Here is a 20,916-nt window from a genome sequence, read left to right on the forward strand (position 1 = left end):
GATCAAGAACAGAAATTTGTTCTCCTACACTTCACTAAATAGAAAAATATTACATTTCTGTAGAAACCCATCTTATTATTTAACAAAACCAGGATATATGTCAATGCACTTAGCTATCTGACAGCACTGAAAAAGTGTTTTTCTTACCTTTTGAACTAATGCTACGTCTGAGCCACAGTGTTAAGTAATCCCAAAGCTGGATACTTTCATTAGCAGGAACACAGGTGCTTTCTGGGTCTGAATCCATCTTTAGAGCCTGGGCTTTCTCGTAAGCTTGAAATACAGACCAAACACTGAGACTCTGTTTTTCCTGACCAATGGCAGGAAATAAAACGCCCTATGGTAAATGAGGGCTGCCCCCCCCAATCCTGTGCATTTCCTCTCTGCAGGCCACCACTTCCTCACACAAAATAATCACTGCATTTAATTTGCCACTGTGCTGTTAAACTGTTACCCGAACATGACAGGACAGACCTGACACAGGCAATGTGCACAACATAAAAATCTGTATTTTTCAGTGTTTTATTTTATTTTTTAAAGTAAAGTTCTTCATCTTGGTTTAGAGTCAGTTAGCAGTACCCAGTGCTGATTAACCAGATTTTTCTGTATGAGGGTACCAGAAAGTGCATCCTGTGGATACAGATTATCTGTTGGTGCACAGACTGTACTGTGAACTTTCCTGTGTTGTTCTTCAGCCTTTTTTTGTGCATTACACAATAGACTGCATTCCTGTTGGAGAACATATTGTATTAATGGCTCCTCCTCTATGCACCCAGTGCATATGTTTCCAACAATGGGGCCCTTCCACAGCATTCATACATTAGGAGATGTGCTGGACATGCATTTACCTGTGAGAGATGAGAGAGGGGAATGGGGTCGTGGTAAACCTGAAGACTGGCCACTTCCTATCAGGCTTTTTCTGTTGCTCGTTCTGCAGCTGTGAAACCACAGAGCCATATTAGTCAGGAAAAATCATGGCTATAAAACTGACAAGACACATGAAGCAGAAAACAGAGGTATAACATAAAAAAGGGTTATGGGTTATTTAAAAGATAACAGTGCATGCTTCAGAGCCTTAGGCAGGTAGTTTTGAAATGTAATCAACAAAATCCTGACCTCACCACTGACACGAGCATCTCGCTTTTGTTTGTTAGCTCGACTGATACATGGACTTCAGCATGAATAATGTGCTAAGATTGTTCAATCAATATGAGATGCACTATTTACCTGATACTACACAAAGAGCCTTTCATCACACCATCTTGGACACTGACATGAGAAGAAAGCTTTGTGAAACAGAACATGAACTGTTTATTTAATGAGAGGTCAGTGTGTTGACTCAGATTTTGAACTTCCAGTTTGATTTGCCAACAAGGGGCTGAAAGTGAGTAAATACCTAAGATAACTACTTATAATTAACTAATTGTTTGGAAATTTAGCCGAGGAGAGCTGAGAGACACAGAGATGATGTAGGCTGTGTGTTAGCGGTATTATACTGATTCTGAAACAAACTTACTGCAGACATACACACTTGCAGAATCCAGCAAGTGAATAATTGAAAACTGAATTGTAAAATTTACCTGTTACTAAATATTTTGAAATGCTTGAATATAAGCAAGAATCCAATAGCAATTAGAATCAATTCTTTGCCAGCTAAGAAGGCAAACCCCACAGCATAAAGCTTCGAAATTTTGATTTGTTAAGTATAAATATGAAGAGCAGCCAAGAATAGTTAGCTAAGACAGGTCAGCAACAAAGAACAAAAATTCTTTCTTGCAACGTTGAACATATGTGATACTATCAGTTTTGTTCTGGAAAACATTTTCTCTTCTTAGTTCGAAACATGAAGAAATGGATCCAGGTCTGAAAGGGATATGTAGATGGTATACAAACCCTAAATGTCACCAATATTTTTGAAAAAAAATATTCTTAAAACTGGTTTGAATGTGTATCTGCAGACATCAAAGGTCTGACTTTACTATCAATCTACACATCCATTCCACTTATTCAAAAATAAATGTATTTGCAATGTATTTATGCCATAAAGATCAATTACAAAGCCGAAGCTTGCCCTCAGCATAATATACTCCACAGGGAGGCTACAGTCCTCAAGCCAACAGCCATTAAAATAAGAGAGACCATCAACAACAAAATCATCTTTCAGTCACCAAAAAGCAGGTTCTTTGCACAGCCTTCATAATATTTCCATATTTGTTGGTCAATTTAATACAGGACTATGACTCATGAGGAGCCACTGTGACCAATACCATGTGACTCATAAAGGAAGGGCAGCTTTTAACCTTGAGGGAAAAAATGAAATATTTCAGTATAAAAGTACCTTCACTGTTCAATGAAGTTCGTGCTGGGTTTATAATTTCAAATTAGAGGCTGTCAGTGGAAACACATAATGCCTGAAGAACATGAATTCACTTCAAGGTCAGACATTCAATGACACCCTGTTACATAACCTCCTCAGAGATGTGAACCATTTCCAACTGAATTTTCAAATGTTATTTCATATTTTCCTACAAACACATTTCTCCTCCATTTTTTTCTTTACTGAAGGAGAGAAAATGTTTTAAGGGAGAAATAAGACAACTGCATGGAAATGTTGTGAAGTACTTTACTGCAGTAATAGAGGAAATAGTCATACATGTCAGAGCTACAGAGAAAAGTCACGAGTGTCATCCTGTGTGTTGCAGTGAATGCACAGATTGATCAAATTGCAATGGCGTGGTGCAGCGTGAGCAGGCGTCCCTCATGATTATGTTAACACCGCTGCAGACCCACTCAAAGAGGTGCCACTGCAGAGCTCTCAATGTCACACCGGCAACAGCAAAGAGAAACAGGAAACTTTTATCACAGCTGATGTGCTGCAATAAGCTCTCAGTGCCCTGTCCTCTCAAAAGACAAGATTTCATAAACACTGCTAAGGATGATAGAAACGGCCATATTTATACCTTGTAACAAAATGTATGCTGGGCTTAGAAATCCTGTCCAGCAGCAACATAGTCCTGTACTGGAATGTGGTTTTTTTAAGTGTGAGTGATTTTTGCATCCCAAAAAGTGACAATTACAAAACCCCACTACGACTTGAGAGCAACGCTGTAAATGTTAAATTATAGTACTGGGAGCTAGATTTACCAACACTAAACTGTCATTTAGTCTTCACTATCAGGCTCTCACAGATGCTTGGTTACGATTACACCATTACCATTATCATGTACTTTAAAGTTCCTACAAAAATCTGCATAAATGACTTGTTAATGTATAAAAGCACTGTAAATTTATAAAACCAATCCACATGGTTATGGGAATGCTTCTGTATTCAACATTTAACAGCCACTGAAGATGCACACAGACTACAGGTGATTAACTGCAGTCCAAATGTTGGTTACTGCTATCTAAACAATGCTGTCACTCAAACAAACACTGGAAACTACCCCACACATCCACACACATACAGAAATTGTAATCTAACTGTACAACTACAATAAACACAACAAATCACCACTAAATTAATTCCAGCATTTATAGTCCCATTAATCTTTTTGTGCTCACTTTGCAGATGCCTCCTGAGGTTGCTACAATATGTTCCACCTAATTTTACATTTCTTTAAAGAGGCTCAGTGCTATATGAAGTAGTGGGACTTGATGGGACATGATTTTCCCAGATGAACTTTGGGCAGACTTAAGCAACTGAAAGAAAAAGTACTGAAAGAACACACAGGAGCTTTCTTCCTTTAAAGAAATAAACATTTGAAGCACTCAAACTGATATACTTAAAAATAACTAATTTATGTGTCTTCTGCAATGCTCAGGTCCTGCTCGGTGGTTACCAAACAACATCTGAATATATCAGGCACAAGTTTATGGGCACAAATTAGATGCCATGTTAAAATAATATGTTGCTTTTATCAAGGTGAATAAAAGGTACAAAGGTCATTGTGGGTAGGTGGCTGGTAAGAAACATGGTGACATCATAGTATCAGATGTAGATAAGAACCTTCAGTTGTACCTGTGGGTGTATCACAGTAAGATTGGTGCACAAAAGGTCACTCTTTTTAAAGCCATCTGTTATAGTCACAAGTTAATAATATTCATTTATTTCAATTTAAAAGCGTAGCAGTTTTGGCTACAGTATTTCTATTTTAATAATGCTGTTGTAGCCACATTAACCAACATTTTGCTACATTGTAGCACCGACTTCATTGCCAATTGAATTAACCAGACCTGGCAAGATATCGTTATTACAATGTTAACATATTTTCTGTCTTTTCAAGTGCAATAAAACAGTCAGCTACATAGTTACATTAATATGCTTGCTCACTCACATGCTTGGATACAATTTTACATTTTATTGACACCACAAGTACACCACAGAAACACCACAGGTAGCCGTTTTTACCTGAATATAACAGCCATTATAGTTTCAATGTCTATTCATATGTTGTGCTGGTATGGAATGATGTGTCATAAAAGTGGTTTCTGTTTTGGTTTGGTTTTTTTCATGTTTTTTTCTTCCTCCAGCTAACTGGCTCCCATCCTGTTGCTTACAATACTTTCAGCACTGTTGGCACATTTAGCAGAGTAGCATCAAAGCTGAGATCACAGATGCAGGGGCATGCAGCAACCTCACAGGAAGTTGTTTAAAATAGTGCTGCAAATGTTCTTTTTCCCCCCCCTTTTGGATATCCAATGAAGCACCAATGTATACGCAATTTATTTCAACTTCAATATTATGTGCCTCGTAAAACACAGATGTTCCAAATGTAATAGTTTTCTATCACAGCGGAAAAAACACGTTCAATTAAAGCGACCCCTCTATGAAACCGGGGAAATTCTTTTAAACTCATATGGAGGAGAACATGAACCAAAGTCAGATCCGATGTATTGACAATTTTGAATGCCCTTTGGCCAACTTTCTTCTTCACCTTTTAAAGCCCAGGAAACACCTGCTCTGACAAAAAACAGGAAACAAAGCAGTGTAGCATCATAAGCTGCTTGTAGCTTCTTGTAGTTATATTGCTACCCCACTGGCACTCAAAAATCCAAGTTTATCTCCCTACATCAGAAGGGAAATCCGATTTTGACTGAAATCCCAGTCATCCTTGTTTACTCTGGTTTCTAGAGCGAATCATGACTGTGGACATGTTCCATTAATCATTTATCATGATGGGGACTGAGTGAATAATATCTGGTACACAGGTTCTCGTAGAGGATCAAATTTAATGACATCTATTTATACCCTCTACGAGCATTCAGCCAAGTGAATGCCACACTGTCGCCCAATCAAGCTTCTTGTTGTTTCACCTTCACATTGCCCACCCCACTGTTTGTACCTTCAATGACTCCTATTACAGACTGCCACTCATTGAGAGATTTAAACAACTGCTCCTGGATTATTTCACAAAAAGACTTCCACAATTTGTGACAGTATGCAGTTGATCTTCATCACATTTGATGTTAAGCTGAGCTTTGGTAGAGGCCCCTCTGTGGCCACAGTGAGGGGGGGAAATCATGTTGGTATAGTGAAGCTTTAAAGGGGGGGGATAAAGAAGCCCTGGGCAAAGATGATAGTGAGAAAGTAGGCCAGTATTTATGCTGTACTGCAGATGTGTGAGATTCCTGGAATGGATCCATAAGTATTTGAAAAGTCTCAGTATTATGCAAACTTGTCCGGATCAGCAAACCATTGTTGGATTACGCACAAGCACTACTACAAATTTCTCTTTTAAACCACTAAAAATACTTTCTAAGGGTGCTCATAAAATGAATTCACAGCAGAGCTCATTTTATTTTTACCTTACTTTTAAGACTCATTTTACAGTAACCTATATTACTCAAACACACAGTAGTTTCAATCTGTCAGAAGCAATTTCTTAGAATTCAGCTTGGTTACTTATTCGGGACACAGGAAGAGGCAAAAATAGATAAAGCCCTTTGATTTGCTTCGATTCCAGATAAATCTGAAATGTCTGATCCTGACCCATGTCAACAAAAAGCCATGTTTAATCTTTTTTACTTCCGCGAGTTTTGCTCCCCTGTCACAGCTGTCAGGTGAGCTGACAAAGCGCAATGACACACAAATTGCAACTCTGTGCTGACAAACCCAAATTCAAAGTCAGACATACGACACACACCACTCTATTAATAGTATTTAAATACTTGCTGCTTGGGTAAAAAGCCTAGCTGCTCATTTTTGAAGGCAGCTGTTTCCTTTAAACTACTCCCAGTTGTATCTGCACCTTTTTTTTGTAAATATATATTTTCACATTTGGTTTATGACATATTTTACTTTGTACCTAATGTCAATTTGGCATAAATTAAATATTACAGAAAACAGCTTACTTTATCCTCCTTCCCTTTTTTCCTCATTACCGATTCTATAAGTAATGAAAAAAATATAAATAAATCCATTACAGCTCATCTCAGGTCAAAGATTTACTGGTATATAAAGATCTTAATATCTACATTAAATTAATTATTTAATAATAATTGTGAATAAATGGGTAACTTGTCATGAACAGTGGGGGGGGAAAAAGACAAACACATTTATGAATAATGCAAGATGTCCAGAAAAACTGCCAGTCTCTCATGTTAAGCTATTCTGCACTGCAAAATAGGTCAGGACATGGATTAAAAATAAATTTCAGTATATGAGCTTCACCAGTACTGTAGCCATGTCATACTGTATATGAGGGGGAAAAAAGGGATCAAGTGGCTTAGCTATAAACCAGTGTCTACGCACACCAAATCCCATAAACCAGCAAAACATTTTTAATTCAGTCAGTCTTTAACATGTCAACTAATAAATGACATCAAAGCACGTCTTCTGGAACTGGACTTTATAAAATTTGTCAGAATAAAATACATTTTATTGGCAATGGACACATACTGAAACAAGATCAACAACAAACAATTAAACAACAATCCCCATTGTCACATTCTCACTGTAAATTAATATGAATGATCCATGTGGGAAACCTGAGACTACCTCAACAACACATTCAACTGCACAAAGCAAATAACGCACAACAGGCAAGACGGGAACACCCAGCTTCTTATTCATGTTGGCCTCATACACCAGGTCAGGTGACCTACTGTAAACACGGTCCCTGCTGCCACTCAAAGCTCCAGAAACTGTGCACGTAAATCCGTTTGGTAGAAAATAAAACTTTTTGCTCCGTAAAGACACATATCTGAGCCTGACCACATTATTTGAAGGACCCTAACTAAAAAGCAACACAGTACAAAAAAAGTAGCAAGTTTCTTCAATCTGTTTTAGATGTTACCTTTGGGACCGACGCAGGCGAGCTCCACTGAAGAAATGTGGCATGTTAAAGTTGGACAGAACTGTCCACAAACTAGAATCCGACATTGTGTCCAAATCATGCCAAAGAGGGAGATGTAAAGGAGGCTTCTGAAGACTTGATGAGCAGAACCGATGGCTATCAGAGTTCAAGAGGTGGTGACCTCTGGAGCAGTCTTGACAAGTACTCTCCTTAGGTCCAAACTTCCTCTGCACAGGCACATCTGCAGGCAGCTGCGGCATAAACACACTAGCAGGGAGGACACGTTGTCCTCCTCTGTCCTCAAACAAAAAGTAATCCAGGGAGGATCCTGAACGGCACACAGTGTGTGATCCAGGTCAGGTGCTGACAGCCTCGACTGTTGCAGGTATATGACATCTAATACCAGCTGACTTTGTGTTTTCCCTTCTCACTGCGATTGCGTTCCGTATCCCAAACACTCACCGTGCTCCCTGCGCTCAACATGCTTCATATCATGTAACAGGCATCTACCACTTCACATCCTGTGAAGGGGGGTTGTGAGACAGAGGGGTAATGCATCATCAGCAGATGCTGCTGGGCATTCGCTACGTTCACAAACTGGCACCCCTCCAAAAGTCTGGTGGGTCAGTATTAAGCAGGACCTATTTGAAATTGAAACGCTGTGCTTCTCAATGGATTCTTCTGCTATTGGATAAACTCTTCGCTCCATAGACAGTCTTACCTCATTCATTTATTGGAGCTTCACCTTAACTACATCACCTTTGATCTATGACTCATTTTTTTTACTCTGTAAAAAGATAAGTAGCTAAACACAATGCATACTGGGAAATCATCAAGCTTTACAATGTTCAAAAAATATGAATAAAAAACAATGGCAAGCTTTATAAGTCTGACGTTTCAGGCGAGCAAAAAATAAAAAATAAAAAAAAATCTCAGAGCTGAACTTGGGAATTCACATGCAAACAATTCGCTCCGTCAGTTCAGTGATGAATGTAACTTCAGAGTGCTGCGCGTATGTGTGAGAGTTCAGGTCAGCTGATCACAGCAGCCTGTAACGTGTAAAGCATGCAGGCAAATTCTCTGAAGTAGCTGTCAGGTCTCCAAACAAAACAATATCTCAAACAAGAGGAACCATTAAAAGCTTCTCCCAAAGTAGTTTTATTCAGTGATAATTCTACACAGGGAAGAGCAGAGTTCAGCCCTGAAACGATAAGAGTCCCACAATCACATGCACAGTTTACAGTCAGTATACTGAAGATGGCACTTTCACAATCCAACATAAAAACATTTGTCCTTTCTCATCTGAGCTTCAAGCTGTAAAAAAGATAGAAACAGCCGTGAACCTCATGTGAGCACATGCACACAAAGACTAATGTACCCAAGAAGATTGATTAAGAGTAACTTGCATTTTAATAAAGAGGACATGTCTGTTTTTGCTGATACAACAGAGTTGACACTTGAATAAATGTCTCAAAAATATTGCACGTTTAATAAGAGCGTAAGTTGTTTGGTTAACTATTTATATATTTATTTATATATTTGTTTAGTTATTTATTTATTTCAGTTATGTAAAGCATTATTGCACCTAGATTTCTAACTATAAAAATCCTGCTACAGCCAGTGAGATTAAGATAGTATATCATTCTTCAACCAGGACAACAAAGCAGTTCAAAGACAGGCTGCAATCCTCACTGAGGAAGTTCCAGGTCAGACCTGAAGACCATCAGGAAGCAATGAGCAATGAGTCTAATAACTTGCCAAGTATGCTGTCTGGAAGGGATTCAAAAGCTAAGGAAGAGAGATGGAATGCAAAACCAACAAAGACTGGCACCTAACCACTGCTACTTTACATGCACAATCTTTGGTGACTGTGTCATCATCAGAAGTCATTTTTGTCCGTGTAAAACCTGAGTTTGTGTGTGTATTCTGTCAGAGTGGCTCAGTCCTTCTCCCTACAGGCCAGCGTGACAGCCTTCACTCTAATTATGGCCCTGCTCCGTTTCTGTGTTCCACATTAGAAATGGCAGTTCAGATGGTTCAAAGTCAAACTTGCATAGAGCAGCATGAATAGGGAGGTCACTGCTTGTGCTGACATCACAAGTAGAAAAATCAGGGTTGATGTGCCTCTTTTTCTAGTAGCTCTTAAAAGAAAGAATCAAAACTATTAAAGGGAACCTATTGTGCTCATTTCTAGGTCCATATATTTATAATTACTATTTCACTCTTTCTAGAATAGCACTGAATTACTCAGTTTAAAACTGATATGGAAACTATCTTTGTTTATGTTAAAGCGGGTCCTTGGGTAAGCCCGTCAGTTCATCCAATGGCTAAAATTAGTCATTTTAAAATTCTTTTGATTGGCTGCCCCTTGTAAAAGCAACATTTGAACAGCAGGTAAGAGAAGCGCTCACTGTAAGATCACTGTATTTGGCATGTATGTTGAATTCTATTAATCTAATGGTGACCATATTAGCACTAATGGCGGTAAATTATTCCATACGGTAACTTTAAACCAAAAAAAAAAAAACTTTTTCAGAAAATGTTATTAAGTACAGGTTCCTGTGGGTTAACAGTTCAACCAGCAATATCTCTGATTTTACTTTATTAGACCATATAGTCTAAATCTTCATATCTGTTAAAGAGCAAATACTCTGCAGTTTTCAGACCATGGTGTCAATATCTTTTAAGGCCGGATTCACCATCTTTAGCACTGCGTGAAAAGCCCCAGTGCCCTCAAGGATTTGAGGCCAGTGTTGACGCAGCAGTGTTGCTGACTCAGAGCTCTGGCAAACAACTCTATGTTGTCAGGCAAAGAAGTTGAACATGGCTCAACTAATACTGGGACTAATATTCAAAGACAGATTTTGCAACTCTTGCCAGATAATATCGCATTTAGACACTGGTGTGCAGCCTTTAAATTTATACATCTCTTATTAAATGTCAGTAAATGAAAGGTTTAATTTCTCAATAGCACCTTAAATCACATTTTAATCAGCACTAAGGCCGGTCACCACTGTCCATCTAAATATGAAATTGCAAGAAACATTAAACAAAACATTTTTTTTCTTCCCCCCTTCTCACCATCTCTTCTCCCCTCTATTTTTCTTTCTCTCCCTCTCTTTCTTTCATTCTTTCTTTCTCCCTGTCCTATCCCCCAGTCATGTCTGTCCCGTCTGTAACAACCGAAAATAAAATAAAACAAATACATAATTAAAATAAATGTCAATCAAATGGACCAATATGATGATCCACTTGGTAAAGTAAATCCGCTAGGCATCTTCCTTGGCCTTCAGACAACAACAATTCTGATGGCTAAAGAGCCCAAAAAAAAAAAAAAGATTAAACAAACAAACCAACAAAAAAACAGTTGATATATATTGATTGATATATATGTTGATATACATTATGATGGTACATGTGTTGCTATGTAATGGTCCTATAAGATCACCACAAGTGTTCTGATTTGGCTTCTTAACTGTGACCATGTCCATTTGCACATAAATAAAATCTGAAAATGTCAATAAATATATATAAAAATAAAACCTTTCTACATTCTTGTATGGAGCTGACTCACTTAAATGCCTGCTCCACTTGACTCTCTATGAAAGCTGAGCAGGAACAAGAGGAGACCAGAGGTGAAATGGGTGGGTGTTTTCATGCTATTCATTGATACAGAAAATTCTCAGAATTGAGCGTTTTGAATGAGCTAGAAAAAAATCCATTCCAAGTTTGATTCCACCCATTTTTCTTGGCACATGTGCTTTAGATTCAGGCTGAATAAACCTGACAGAAGACCGTGACACTCTATCATATCAGTAAAACGTATATGTTTAATGAACTGACTCTAAGACTGTACACTCAAAGTGAGCCTGTGGTGAAAGAATATGCTGCAGAATGTTTGTCAAAACTTAATATAGGAGGCAAAAAACCTGCTTTCACTAAAACCGATGGCACTAAATTTCACAGACTGTAGAGAGGACACAAGGACACAAAGATCTCATCTAGTGCTTTCATGCCATGTGTGCAGACTGCCTGATCAGCTCACCAGTAATTATACAAACATTACCTCACCAGCAAGATGGCTTCAACCTGAGTCTCTCATTTCAAAGTGACGCACACATAGTTGGCCCATGAACAATCACAGTTTTAAAGCATCTGGCTAGGTATAATGTGAAGAACGGAGAGAGGACAGAGTGACACGCATCATTTAAAATCTAATTATAAACTATTTGAGATCTAACCAATAAGCCCTGATGTTGAACCATTACCAGCTTTTACTGTTTTGAATACTCTTCAATCCTAAATGAAACAAGCCTGGGATTCACACAGATTGAGACCATAATTAACTTTGATGTATTGCAAATGCCACAAATCCTACTTAGCACATGAAAGAGAAGCCTAAACCTCAGAAGAGAGAGGGACAAGATGGGGGAAGGGGTGACATTATCAACATTATATAAGTATCACGTCCTCCCCTTTCAATGTCATTTCAATGGCAGATGATTTTGTTGTCGCGCTTGAGCCATATGACACGTGAAGACAAGGTAACATGCACCAACATCACCTTCAAAACAAAACATCCATGGTTGAAGAACTCTTGCTTACCTCCAGAAATGAAAAGCGTGCAGTGGGCTGCACGGACTGCAAGGGCTAGTGGGAGTAGGGCTCAAGCTTCTGGGAGTGAGGCTGCAAGTTAAATGGACTCTAGTGAATAGTTGTCTTTTATCACTCTCTCTCACACTCATGCACACAAAGACAAAACCCCCACAACTCAGACACATGCCCAGATGAAAACAGCAGCATCATGAAGAGTAAATGATCCCTGTCAAATGAACTTAAGTTGTGTTTGAACAGCAGGTCTCCGAGGCATTTGTCTAGTTCGCCAGTTTTTGTTTAACATTGGGGATGTCTGACCTTGTAGACTATTCAGACTAAAACAAAACATGTCAATCAAGTGCGTTCACTAAAATGCTCATATAAGCAGTTGTAGATTAACCAGTCTTAACTGATTTTAGAAACGGTGAATCTCCTGTTGGTCAGACCATACAGAATGACTTTCACTTTCTCTACTGTAGTCTATGTGGCCTCATGTATCGAGTCATTTTTCAACATAACTGTCTGCTCTGCAGAATATTTGGTCCTGTAAAGGTGAGAATGTTTTACGACAGACTCTTCTAATGACTGGTACAACCAGAGCTATCCATGTGGTTTTTACAGTGACATTTCCCTATTAAGCTTAAAACCACCAATCATTTCATCACAACCATTAAGACTTCATTCATGTTGCCCAAGAATCATGACATGTGAACTGTAGATACTTTGAATCAGTAACACATGTATTAATTATCCAAGTTAGTTAGCTCCCAGATATGTCCCTTTTGCACAATATAGTCTGAATTTATTATTTATTTGTATATTTTTCAAAGCAATAGAATTGTCCAAAACAATAATGACCATTTACAACTGGGCAATCCCCTTGCTCTTATTTTGAGAGTTCATCACTGCTAACCACGTTGCATCTGATATCCTCATGTTGCTGTTGTTCCTGCATTATCATAATAATCTTGGTATCGGGATCAAAACTGCAACTGACCAATCATGTTGTAATAGCTTTGCAATGTAGGGAAAAAGGAAACAAGTCTACATTACTTAATTTGGCTTGCTAGTGATTGTTTTTTTTGTGTGTGTTTTTTTTTTTTTTTATAAATAGCAATAGTAAAAAAATCTTGGCTTACGCTAACGGAATACTGAGACAATGTCATTGATCAGCTGCAATATTGATCATAGACCACCATTATTACGATGTTACAGAAACACCACCAACACAGGGATATCAGATTGTGCACTAACCAGCCAGCTGCAGTTAAGCAAAATTAAGGACCTGAGTCTGTCATCCCACAGTCTCGATGTACTCAAACTGTACTGGATTGCAGCTTGCAACAGCAGACTTTGTTTTGGTCTGAAGACCTGCTGCAGGCTCTAACACGCACCTGCACCAAGCAGAGAATTGGACCTGCTACACCGAAAGAGCAGAACAGCGACTATTTTTATCAGCTGCAGTCCAAAACAGTGGAGTTGTAATCCATCCATTGAACGAGGAACTTACTTAATACTTAATATCTGCCTCTATAGCATTTGTGACAAATTATATCAGGTATTATTTATTTTTTAAAAGCACTTCCTTTCATGCACTCCTGTCTACCTTCCATCACTACAGTTTAAATCTTTGGGAAACACTGGAGAGGAAATTCAGTTTAACACTTTTGTTGGGATTAGCTGCCAATGTGAAAAATTATATAATTGGTATATCACCAACCTTATTCAGAACCACAATTTGGTGTGCCCCGACATCACAAGAGTATCACAGCAAATATAATCAGTGGGCAATGTTTGCTTGGAGATTTTTAAAATATGAGATAATATATTATACAATCATTATCTGCAAAATTCCATTCCAAACATTTTAGATAAGTCTAGTTTGATGGATGACTAACACTGTAAAAATGTATGCTCAAATGCAGATTTTAAATCCTCAAATGGAGGGAACCATAACAAATGCCTTGTTGACCTAAATAAAAAGTGTATGAAATCAAACCAATGACAGGAGCTGTGATAAAAGCGGAAACTGACATTTAAACCACACAGCCTTCAACACTTCACTGCTTTTCACCTTAGGAAGCACATCTAACAAACATCGTCTCAACACTCTTGATAGGTGTTGCTCTGTGTATGCTTTCTACGTGTGCACTGTTTGCTTGTGTCACACCAGCAAATAAAACATATTGTGCAGTTGCGGCACTCCTTTTTCGTGGCACGTTACAGTATCTGTCTGTCCATCACATGCCCGTGCATGATAACATAAATCTGTGAACACGAACATAAACACAGACACGCGAGCACATGTAAGCTGCTGTTATCTAGCTGTTAAAGATCTGGCTTTAGACTTCCTGCTGCAGATGCTGCTGCTGCTGCTGCTGCTAATGCTAACACAGCAAACAGCATAAAGCAACAGTAAAAGACAGCAACAAATAAGACACAGAGATGGATCAAGCTACACACTTCAGAGGAGCCGTCTCCTGGGTAGGATAACGGAGGAAAATACTCACTCTAGCGTCAGCCCTGGAATTCTCAGCCTCTCCCGCTGGGCTTTCATGGCTGAACTGTGCTCGTTTGCTCTATTGTGGTCATGATATGCATTCACACTGCCTGTCTGCTACCCCCCCCCCCCCTGCACTGACAAAGAGCCAAACCCAGCCACCACAGGACGATGAGACGGATTGGTTTTCTCTCCCCCGTATAAAAAAGGGAGGGGGTTTAAAAAAAAAAAAAAAAAAGGAGAAAAAGGGGGTGGGGGGGGCCTACGGCTCTTGTTTTGGTCTTTCCACGTTCCACCTTGAAGCTGTCAAATGAGATCCTCAGTTGCCTGCGGAGGGCATGGAGGCAGGACAATACCCCTTCTCCCCTCCCCTAATACACGCCCCCTGCTCCTTCAAACACATGCACATTTGTGCCCCCCCGCCACCACCACAACCCCTTCACAAGCTGGTGACTTGCTACGGAGCAGAAATTAAACGCAAGTCTTGGACGTGCAGTCACCTTGACAGACGCTAATGTGAGGCTGCTCTGTGCGATGTCAACACAAGCACAGGGATGATGTCATCTTCAGAAGAGAAACAAAATGCATCGCTAACTGCCAGTCTGCATCCGTCAATGTACAGGAAGCAGGACTGTAAATCAAACTCGCAGAAATAACTGCAAAGATGTTTTTTGGTTTTGTTTTGTTTTTAAAGGGAGACATGCAGTGAAACTGAGAAATGATTTAAGTGCTTGTGCTTAAGCTAGGGAGCCATAAACTGAAACTCAAAGAAATACAGTAGGATGACGCACCCAGAGTGTCCTGCAGCAATTTAAAGCACCCTGAAAATTATTATTCATCATCAGCAAAATTATTCGTACTGCCAGACCATCAAGATCCCAAGAAGTTGAAATGAGTCAATGACTCACTGCCAGGAAATTATCTGTGAATGAGTTGCTGAGTTACAAAAGATTGAGGTTATTAGGAATAATTTGACATCACTCTGTAAAAGAAACACATTTCCAAAAAACGTGTTTGCAATGAGTCAGCTACAGGAACTGCAAAAGATAGCTGCTGTAGGATGATGCTTCTGTGCAACCTGGATTTGGCTGGAGAAATATAGAGGGCAAAGGAGACCTCACTCATTCAGACAGTACACTAATTCTTTATTACTACGAACATGTCTGAGGAGCAAAGAGGCACTGCAGATGACACCAAACATTGCATTAACTGCAGACATAGCAAGCAGGAAGTGCCACATAAGGAGGTGTAGGGCTGTATCTAGAGTATAAAAGGTCAAATGTACGGCTATTTAAAATGTCAAATATTTATTTTTTATTGATTTTATTTTTTTCCGGATGTGCAGATGCAAGACATAAGCCAGGTTTAAATTAAAATTAAAATTCACTTTTTTCACAATACTTTGTGCGCAAGGGTAACATTTTAATTCACTGCTATTGTAAAGGACAGTGTACTATTACATGAATTATCACATTGGCTTTCTTGGCCGGCTTTTAAACTGTAATTTCTTACAACAGCTACAAAACACTTTCAGATGTGGTTGGCAATATGTTCTACATGCTAAATCCAATAGATTTATACTACCTTAATTCAAACTAGAAGTTACAGTCCATGGTCCTCTGCTAGAGAAGGGTGGAGTGCCCACTCTGGCTCAGGGAGGATTTCCTGCCCCAAGTAGAGGAGTTCAAGTATCTCGGGGTCTTGTTCGTGAGTGACGGGAGAAGGGAGCGGGAGATCGACAGACGGATTGGTGTTGCGGCTGCAGTGATGCGGATGCTGTACCGGTCCATCGTGGTAAAGTGTAAAAGCGAAGCTCTCAATTTACCAGTCAATCTACGCCCCTACCCTCACCTATGGTCACGAGCTCTGGGTAGTGACTGAAAGAATGAGATCGCGGACAGGGGTGAGGAGTTCAACCATCTGGGAGGGGCTCAGAGTAGAGCTGCTGCTCCTCCACATCGAAAGGAGCCAGTTGAACTGGTTTGAGCATCTGACAAGGATGCCTCTTGGGTGAGGTGTTCCTCTCCCAAGAGGCAATGGGGCAGACCCAGGACACGCTGGAGAGATTATATCTCTCAGCTGGCCTGGGAACGCCTTGGTGTTCCCCCAGATAAGCTGGAGGAGGTGGCTGGGGAGAGCAACCCAGCCCTGGATAAGCACAAGATGGATGGATGGATGGATAGAAGTTACAGTATGTTTAAACAAGCACACCAGGTACATCAGGAATGCAATTACAGAGATTAAGTAGAACCATATAGACAGTCCAGTCTAAGCTAAGACTAAGCTGAGATTTTACTGCATTCTTCTAGTTTTTTTTTTCCAGTGATAGCTGAAATATCTGGCTTTTGGTAAAGGAAGGTGACTCAGTAAGTTGTTTTTTTAATTAATGTAATGCATGACTGTTACTGTACCAAGGACAAGTAAAACAAACTCCCTCACAGTGTAGAAAGAAGCTTCAACTGTTCAGCTGGAAATCATTTGAAAGTTAGTTCTACCTTTATGCAAATGTAGACCTCAAAGTAGAACATCTAACCATCTATGCATACTTTCCTCTTACCTTTCTCTCAGTATATGAATAGAAATATGTAAACCTTATTTAAAAAGACCTGAATTCAACAGGTTGCCTAAAGTTGCTCAGTGCTGGAACTTGATTCCTGGGACTGTCATCTAAATGAGGTCACATTCAAAAAAAGACTTGTTAGAGAAGAAACAAAGGTTAGGTAATGATATAAACAATAACAAAGAATTTCCTTGAGAAATTCAGTGAACAGTTTCTGTACATTTTGGAGGACAAATTATATTAAATGGTTTGGGACTACACTGATTAAACCAATCTTTGATTTACCTTTAAAAGCTGACATGTGAAGATATTTTTCTTCTTACGTTTTTTCAAGATTAACATCTTTTTGCAACCTTTGGGCTAAAACCTGGTTTTTCAAATGATTTCCTGTTTGCTTGTTCAGCTTCCCTTGGGTACTTATTATCCAATTATGTTCTGCCTTTACTGCAACAATGCTGAGTAAGAACTGAAGCACAGCATCTGGGTGCTCTCATCAAATCTGCAGTGTAACCAGCAGTAAACAGTATTGTTGTGTTTCCACACTGTAAAACTGACCTTTATGGTCATTGTGTGTTAAAGAAAGTTAATAGCGTGTTTAAGTAAAAGAATAACATTACTCTTGATTAAATTTGCTACCAAAATAACATTTTATATTTTGTTGATACGATACAGACTGAATGATAGTAGGTTAATATAAGGCTAATGTAAGCTAACATAACTTAAGCTAATGTTACCAATAGGGATAACATTAGTTACAGGGATAACATTGTTAGGGATAATGTTAGGGATAACATTAGTTACATTAACTTAAGCATTTATAATGTTAGCCACCGCAAAGGCTTTAGCATATGGCCCTCACAGCTGCCTCAAGCAAAATGTACCATGTATGTCAGAACAACATAAGAAGAATAATGCTTGGACGTTGAACTAGAACTCAGTAACCTTGAATTTCTTAAACAGATCTTTTAGGTACTTTGCTAAATTGGAGGCATTTCCATCCTTGATCTGAAAAGCACAGTGGCATTGTTTGCATATTGACTTTTGCAAATCAGTTTTCTCTACTGAAACACAAAGTAATTCCACACCCAACGTATCCAAGTTATCACAGCAGCTAAACTATTTGTCACAAATAGTTTTTAATGTGCTTGTATGCATCTTTCTTCTGTACGCATAGACTAGAAGACTACTAGAACACACACTAATCGCCATTCATTTTCAGTAGAACTGCAGCCTTGGCATACAGTGGCTTGCAAAAGTATTCGGGCCCCTTGAACTTTTCCACATTTCGTCACATTACAGCCACAAACATGAATCAATTTTATTGGAATTCCACATGAAAGACCAATACAAAGTGGTGTACACGTGAGAAGTGGAACGAAAATCATACATGATTCCAAACATTTTTTACAAATAAATAACTGAAAAGTGGGGTGTGCGTAATTATTCAGCCCCTGAGTCAATACTTTGTAGAACCACCTTTTGCTGCAATTACAGCTGCCAGTCTTTTAGGGTATGTCTCTCCCAGCTTTGCGGCGACTGAAATTCTTGCCCATTCTTCTTTGCAAAACAGCTCCAGCTCAGTCAGATTAGATGGACAGCGTTTGTGAACAGCAGTTTTCAGATCTTGCCACAGATTCTCGATTGGATTTAGATCTGGACTTTGACTGGGCCATTCTAACACATGGATATGTTTTGTTTTAAACCATTCCATTGTTGCCCTGGCTTTAAGTTTAGGGTCGTTGTCCCGCTGGAAGGTGAACCTCCGCCCCAGTCTCAAGTCTTTTGCAGACTCCAAGAGGTTTTCTTCCAAGATTGCCCTGTATTTGGCTCCATCCATCTTCCCATCAACTCTGACCAGCTTCCCTGTCCCTGTTGAAGAGAAGCACCCCCAGAGCATGATGCTGCCACCACCATATTTGACAGTGGGGATGGTGTGTTCAGAGTGATGTACAGTGTTAGTTTTCTGCCACACATAGCATTTTGCATTTTGGCCAAAGAGTTCCATTTTGTTCTCATCTGACCAGAGCACCTTCTTCCACATGTTTGCTGTGTCCCCCACATGGCTTGTGGCAAACTGCAAACGGGACTTCTTATGGTTTTCTGTTAACAATGGCTTTCTTCTTGCCACTCTTCCATAAAGGCCAACTTTGTGCAGTGCACGACTAATAGTTGTCCTATGGACAGATTCCCCCACCTGAGCTGTAGATCTCTGCAGCTCGTCCTGAGTCACCATGGGCCTCTTGGCTGCATTTCTGATCAGCGCTCTCCTTGTTCGGCCTGTGAGTTTAGGTAGACGGCCTTGTCTTGGTAGGTTTACAGTTGTGCCATACTCCTTCCATTTCTGAATGATCGCTTGAACAGTGCTCCGTGGGATGTTCAAGGCTTGGGAAATCTTTTTGTAGCCTAAGCCTGCTTTAACTTTCTCAACAACTTTATCTCTGACCTGTCTGGTGTGTTCTTTGGACTTCATGGTGTTGTTGCTCCCAATATTCTCATAGACAACCTCTGAGGCCGTCACAGAGCAGCTGTATTTGTACCGACATTAGATTACACACAGGTGCACTCTATTTAGTCATTAGCACTCATCAGTCAATGTCTATGGGCAACTGACTGCACTCAGACCAAAGGGGGCTGAATAATTACGCACACCCCACTTTTCAGTTATTTATTTGTAAAAAATGTTTGGAATCATGTATGATTTTCGTTCCACTTCTCACGTGTACACCACTTTGTATTGGTCTTTCATGTGGAATTCCAATGAAATTGATTCATGTTTGTGGGTGTAATGTGACAAAATGTGGGAAAGTTCAAGGGGGCCGAATACTTTTGCAAGCCACTGTATACACTACCTATCGTAGTAAAAAAGAAATATTTTTACATTTTCAGAATTTTGCAAGTACTGGTTCTGGTGACTAACATAATTGATTACTACTGTTACAGCAACCACTGTGAAATATTTCAGCTTACTCTAAGAATACTTGAATACAAAATAACTAGCTTTTTTCTGTATCATGTATGTTGAACTGTTCGGTGTGTAGACAGATACCACTAGATGCCACTAGTGTTTGGTTAAATCATTAAAAAACCCTGCTTACTGTGCAAATAAAAATGAATCTAAGAATCATAAAAAACTTTAGATTTTCAAGTTTTTTTCAAGTTAAGGGATTTAACTACACCCAATTTTCTAGATACGCTGCCTTCCTTTGCTTTCTGGAAGTAAATATATTTCTGTTTTGGACTGTTGGCCTATACAAACAAGCAATGTCAAAGGAACTCATTTATGGTTTTAAGAAATAATTACTGATCTTTTTTAACGGTCTATAACATTTTGTAGACTACCTAATTAAAATTTAGCAATAGCTGTAAGCTAGGACTCAAACATCTCAGTAAACACTAGTGACTGACTTAATGAAGCATGGTTGAGCATCTGTTAAACTAAATGTAATAGAATCTACAGTCAACAGAGTCACTTAATATCCTGTTGCATGGCAAAGCAGCTGATGGATGCTAGACAGAATGACACGTTTAGTACACTTGAGGTCAAACTGCAAAAGGCTATGATTTAGGCAGGTGATGAGAAACAGGATCTAAAACCATGGTCAAGAAATCCTGTGATCCATGTTGATCTGCATACAAATAATTGATTTTCAATTAGTCTCAGAACCCAGCAAAAGACTTCCAACTATTAAGGTCAGTCTATAAATAGGTTAAACTGATATCTCTACTAGAATGACTCATACTGGAAACAAGTGTAGATATGGCTGTCTGAAGAGGTGTAATCCATCACTTCTGCTGCCATGGAAAAAAATAAACACAAATGCCCTCAGTAATGAAAAGAAAATTTGGATAATGCTAATTAAAAGGCATCAGCCAGCATGTTAATGACATCAAATGTTCAGTAGATGGCTCTCTGTCACAAGAAAACCTCAGAGACTTCAGAGATTTAATCAACACTGAGCCAGCAC

General features: G+C 39.2%; 1 protein-coding gene across 11 annotated transcripts in view; it reads right to left on the reverse strand.

The window, feature by feature from the left end:
* The window catches only part of mast4 (microtubule associated serine/threonine kinase family member 4), a 141,052-nt gene that overhangs the window by 27,911 nt on the left and 92,225 nt on the right, over positions 1-20,916 (reverse strand). For 6 of the 11 annotated variants that reach the window (XM_063478086.1, XM_063478085.1, XM_063478084.1 and 3 more), the window contains exons 5-6: positions 11,901-11,981; positions 849-937 (exon numbers count right to left, since the gene is read on the reverse strand). In XM_063478086.1, coding sequence (XP_063334156.1) covers positions 849-937; positions 11,901-11,981 — 170 coding nt within the window. Of the gene's footprint in view, positions 1-848; positions 938-7,295; positions 7,768-11,900; positions 11,982-14,401; positions 14,498-20,916 lie in introns of those variants that run through there. The other 5 variants (XM_063478092.1, XM_063478091.1, XM_063478089.1 and 2 more) reach the window with 3 other exon arrangements.

This window comes from Pelmatolapia mariae, linkage group LG7, assembly GCF_036321145.2.
Source record: "Pelmatolapia mariae isolate MD_Pm_ZW linkage group LG7, Pm_UMD_F_2, whole genome shotgun sequence".
Taxonomy (NCBI): Eukaryota; Metazoa; Chordata; class Actinopteri; order Cichliformes; family Cichlidae; genus Pelmatolapia; species Pelmatolapia mariae.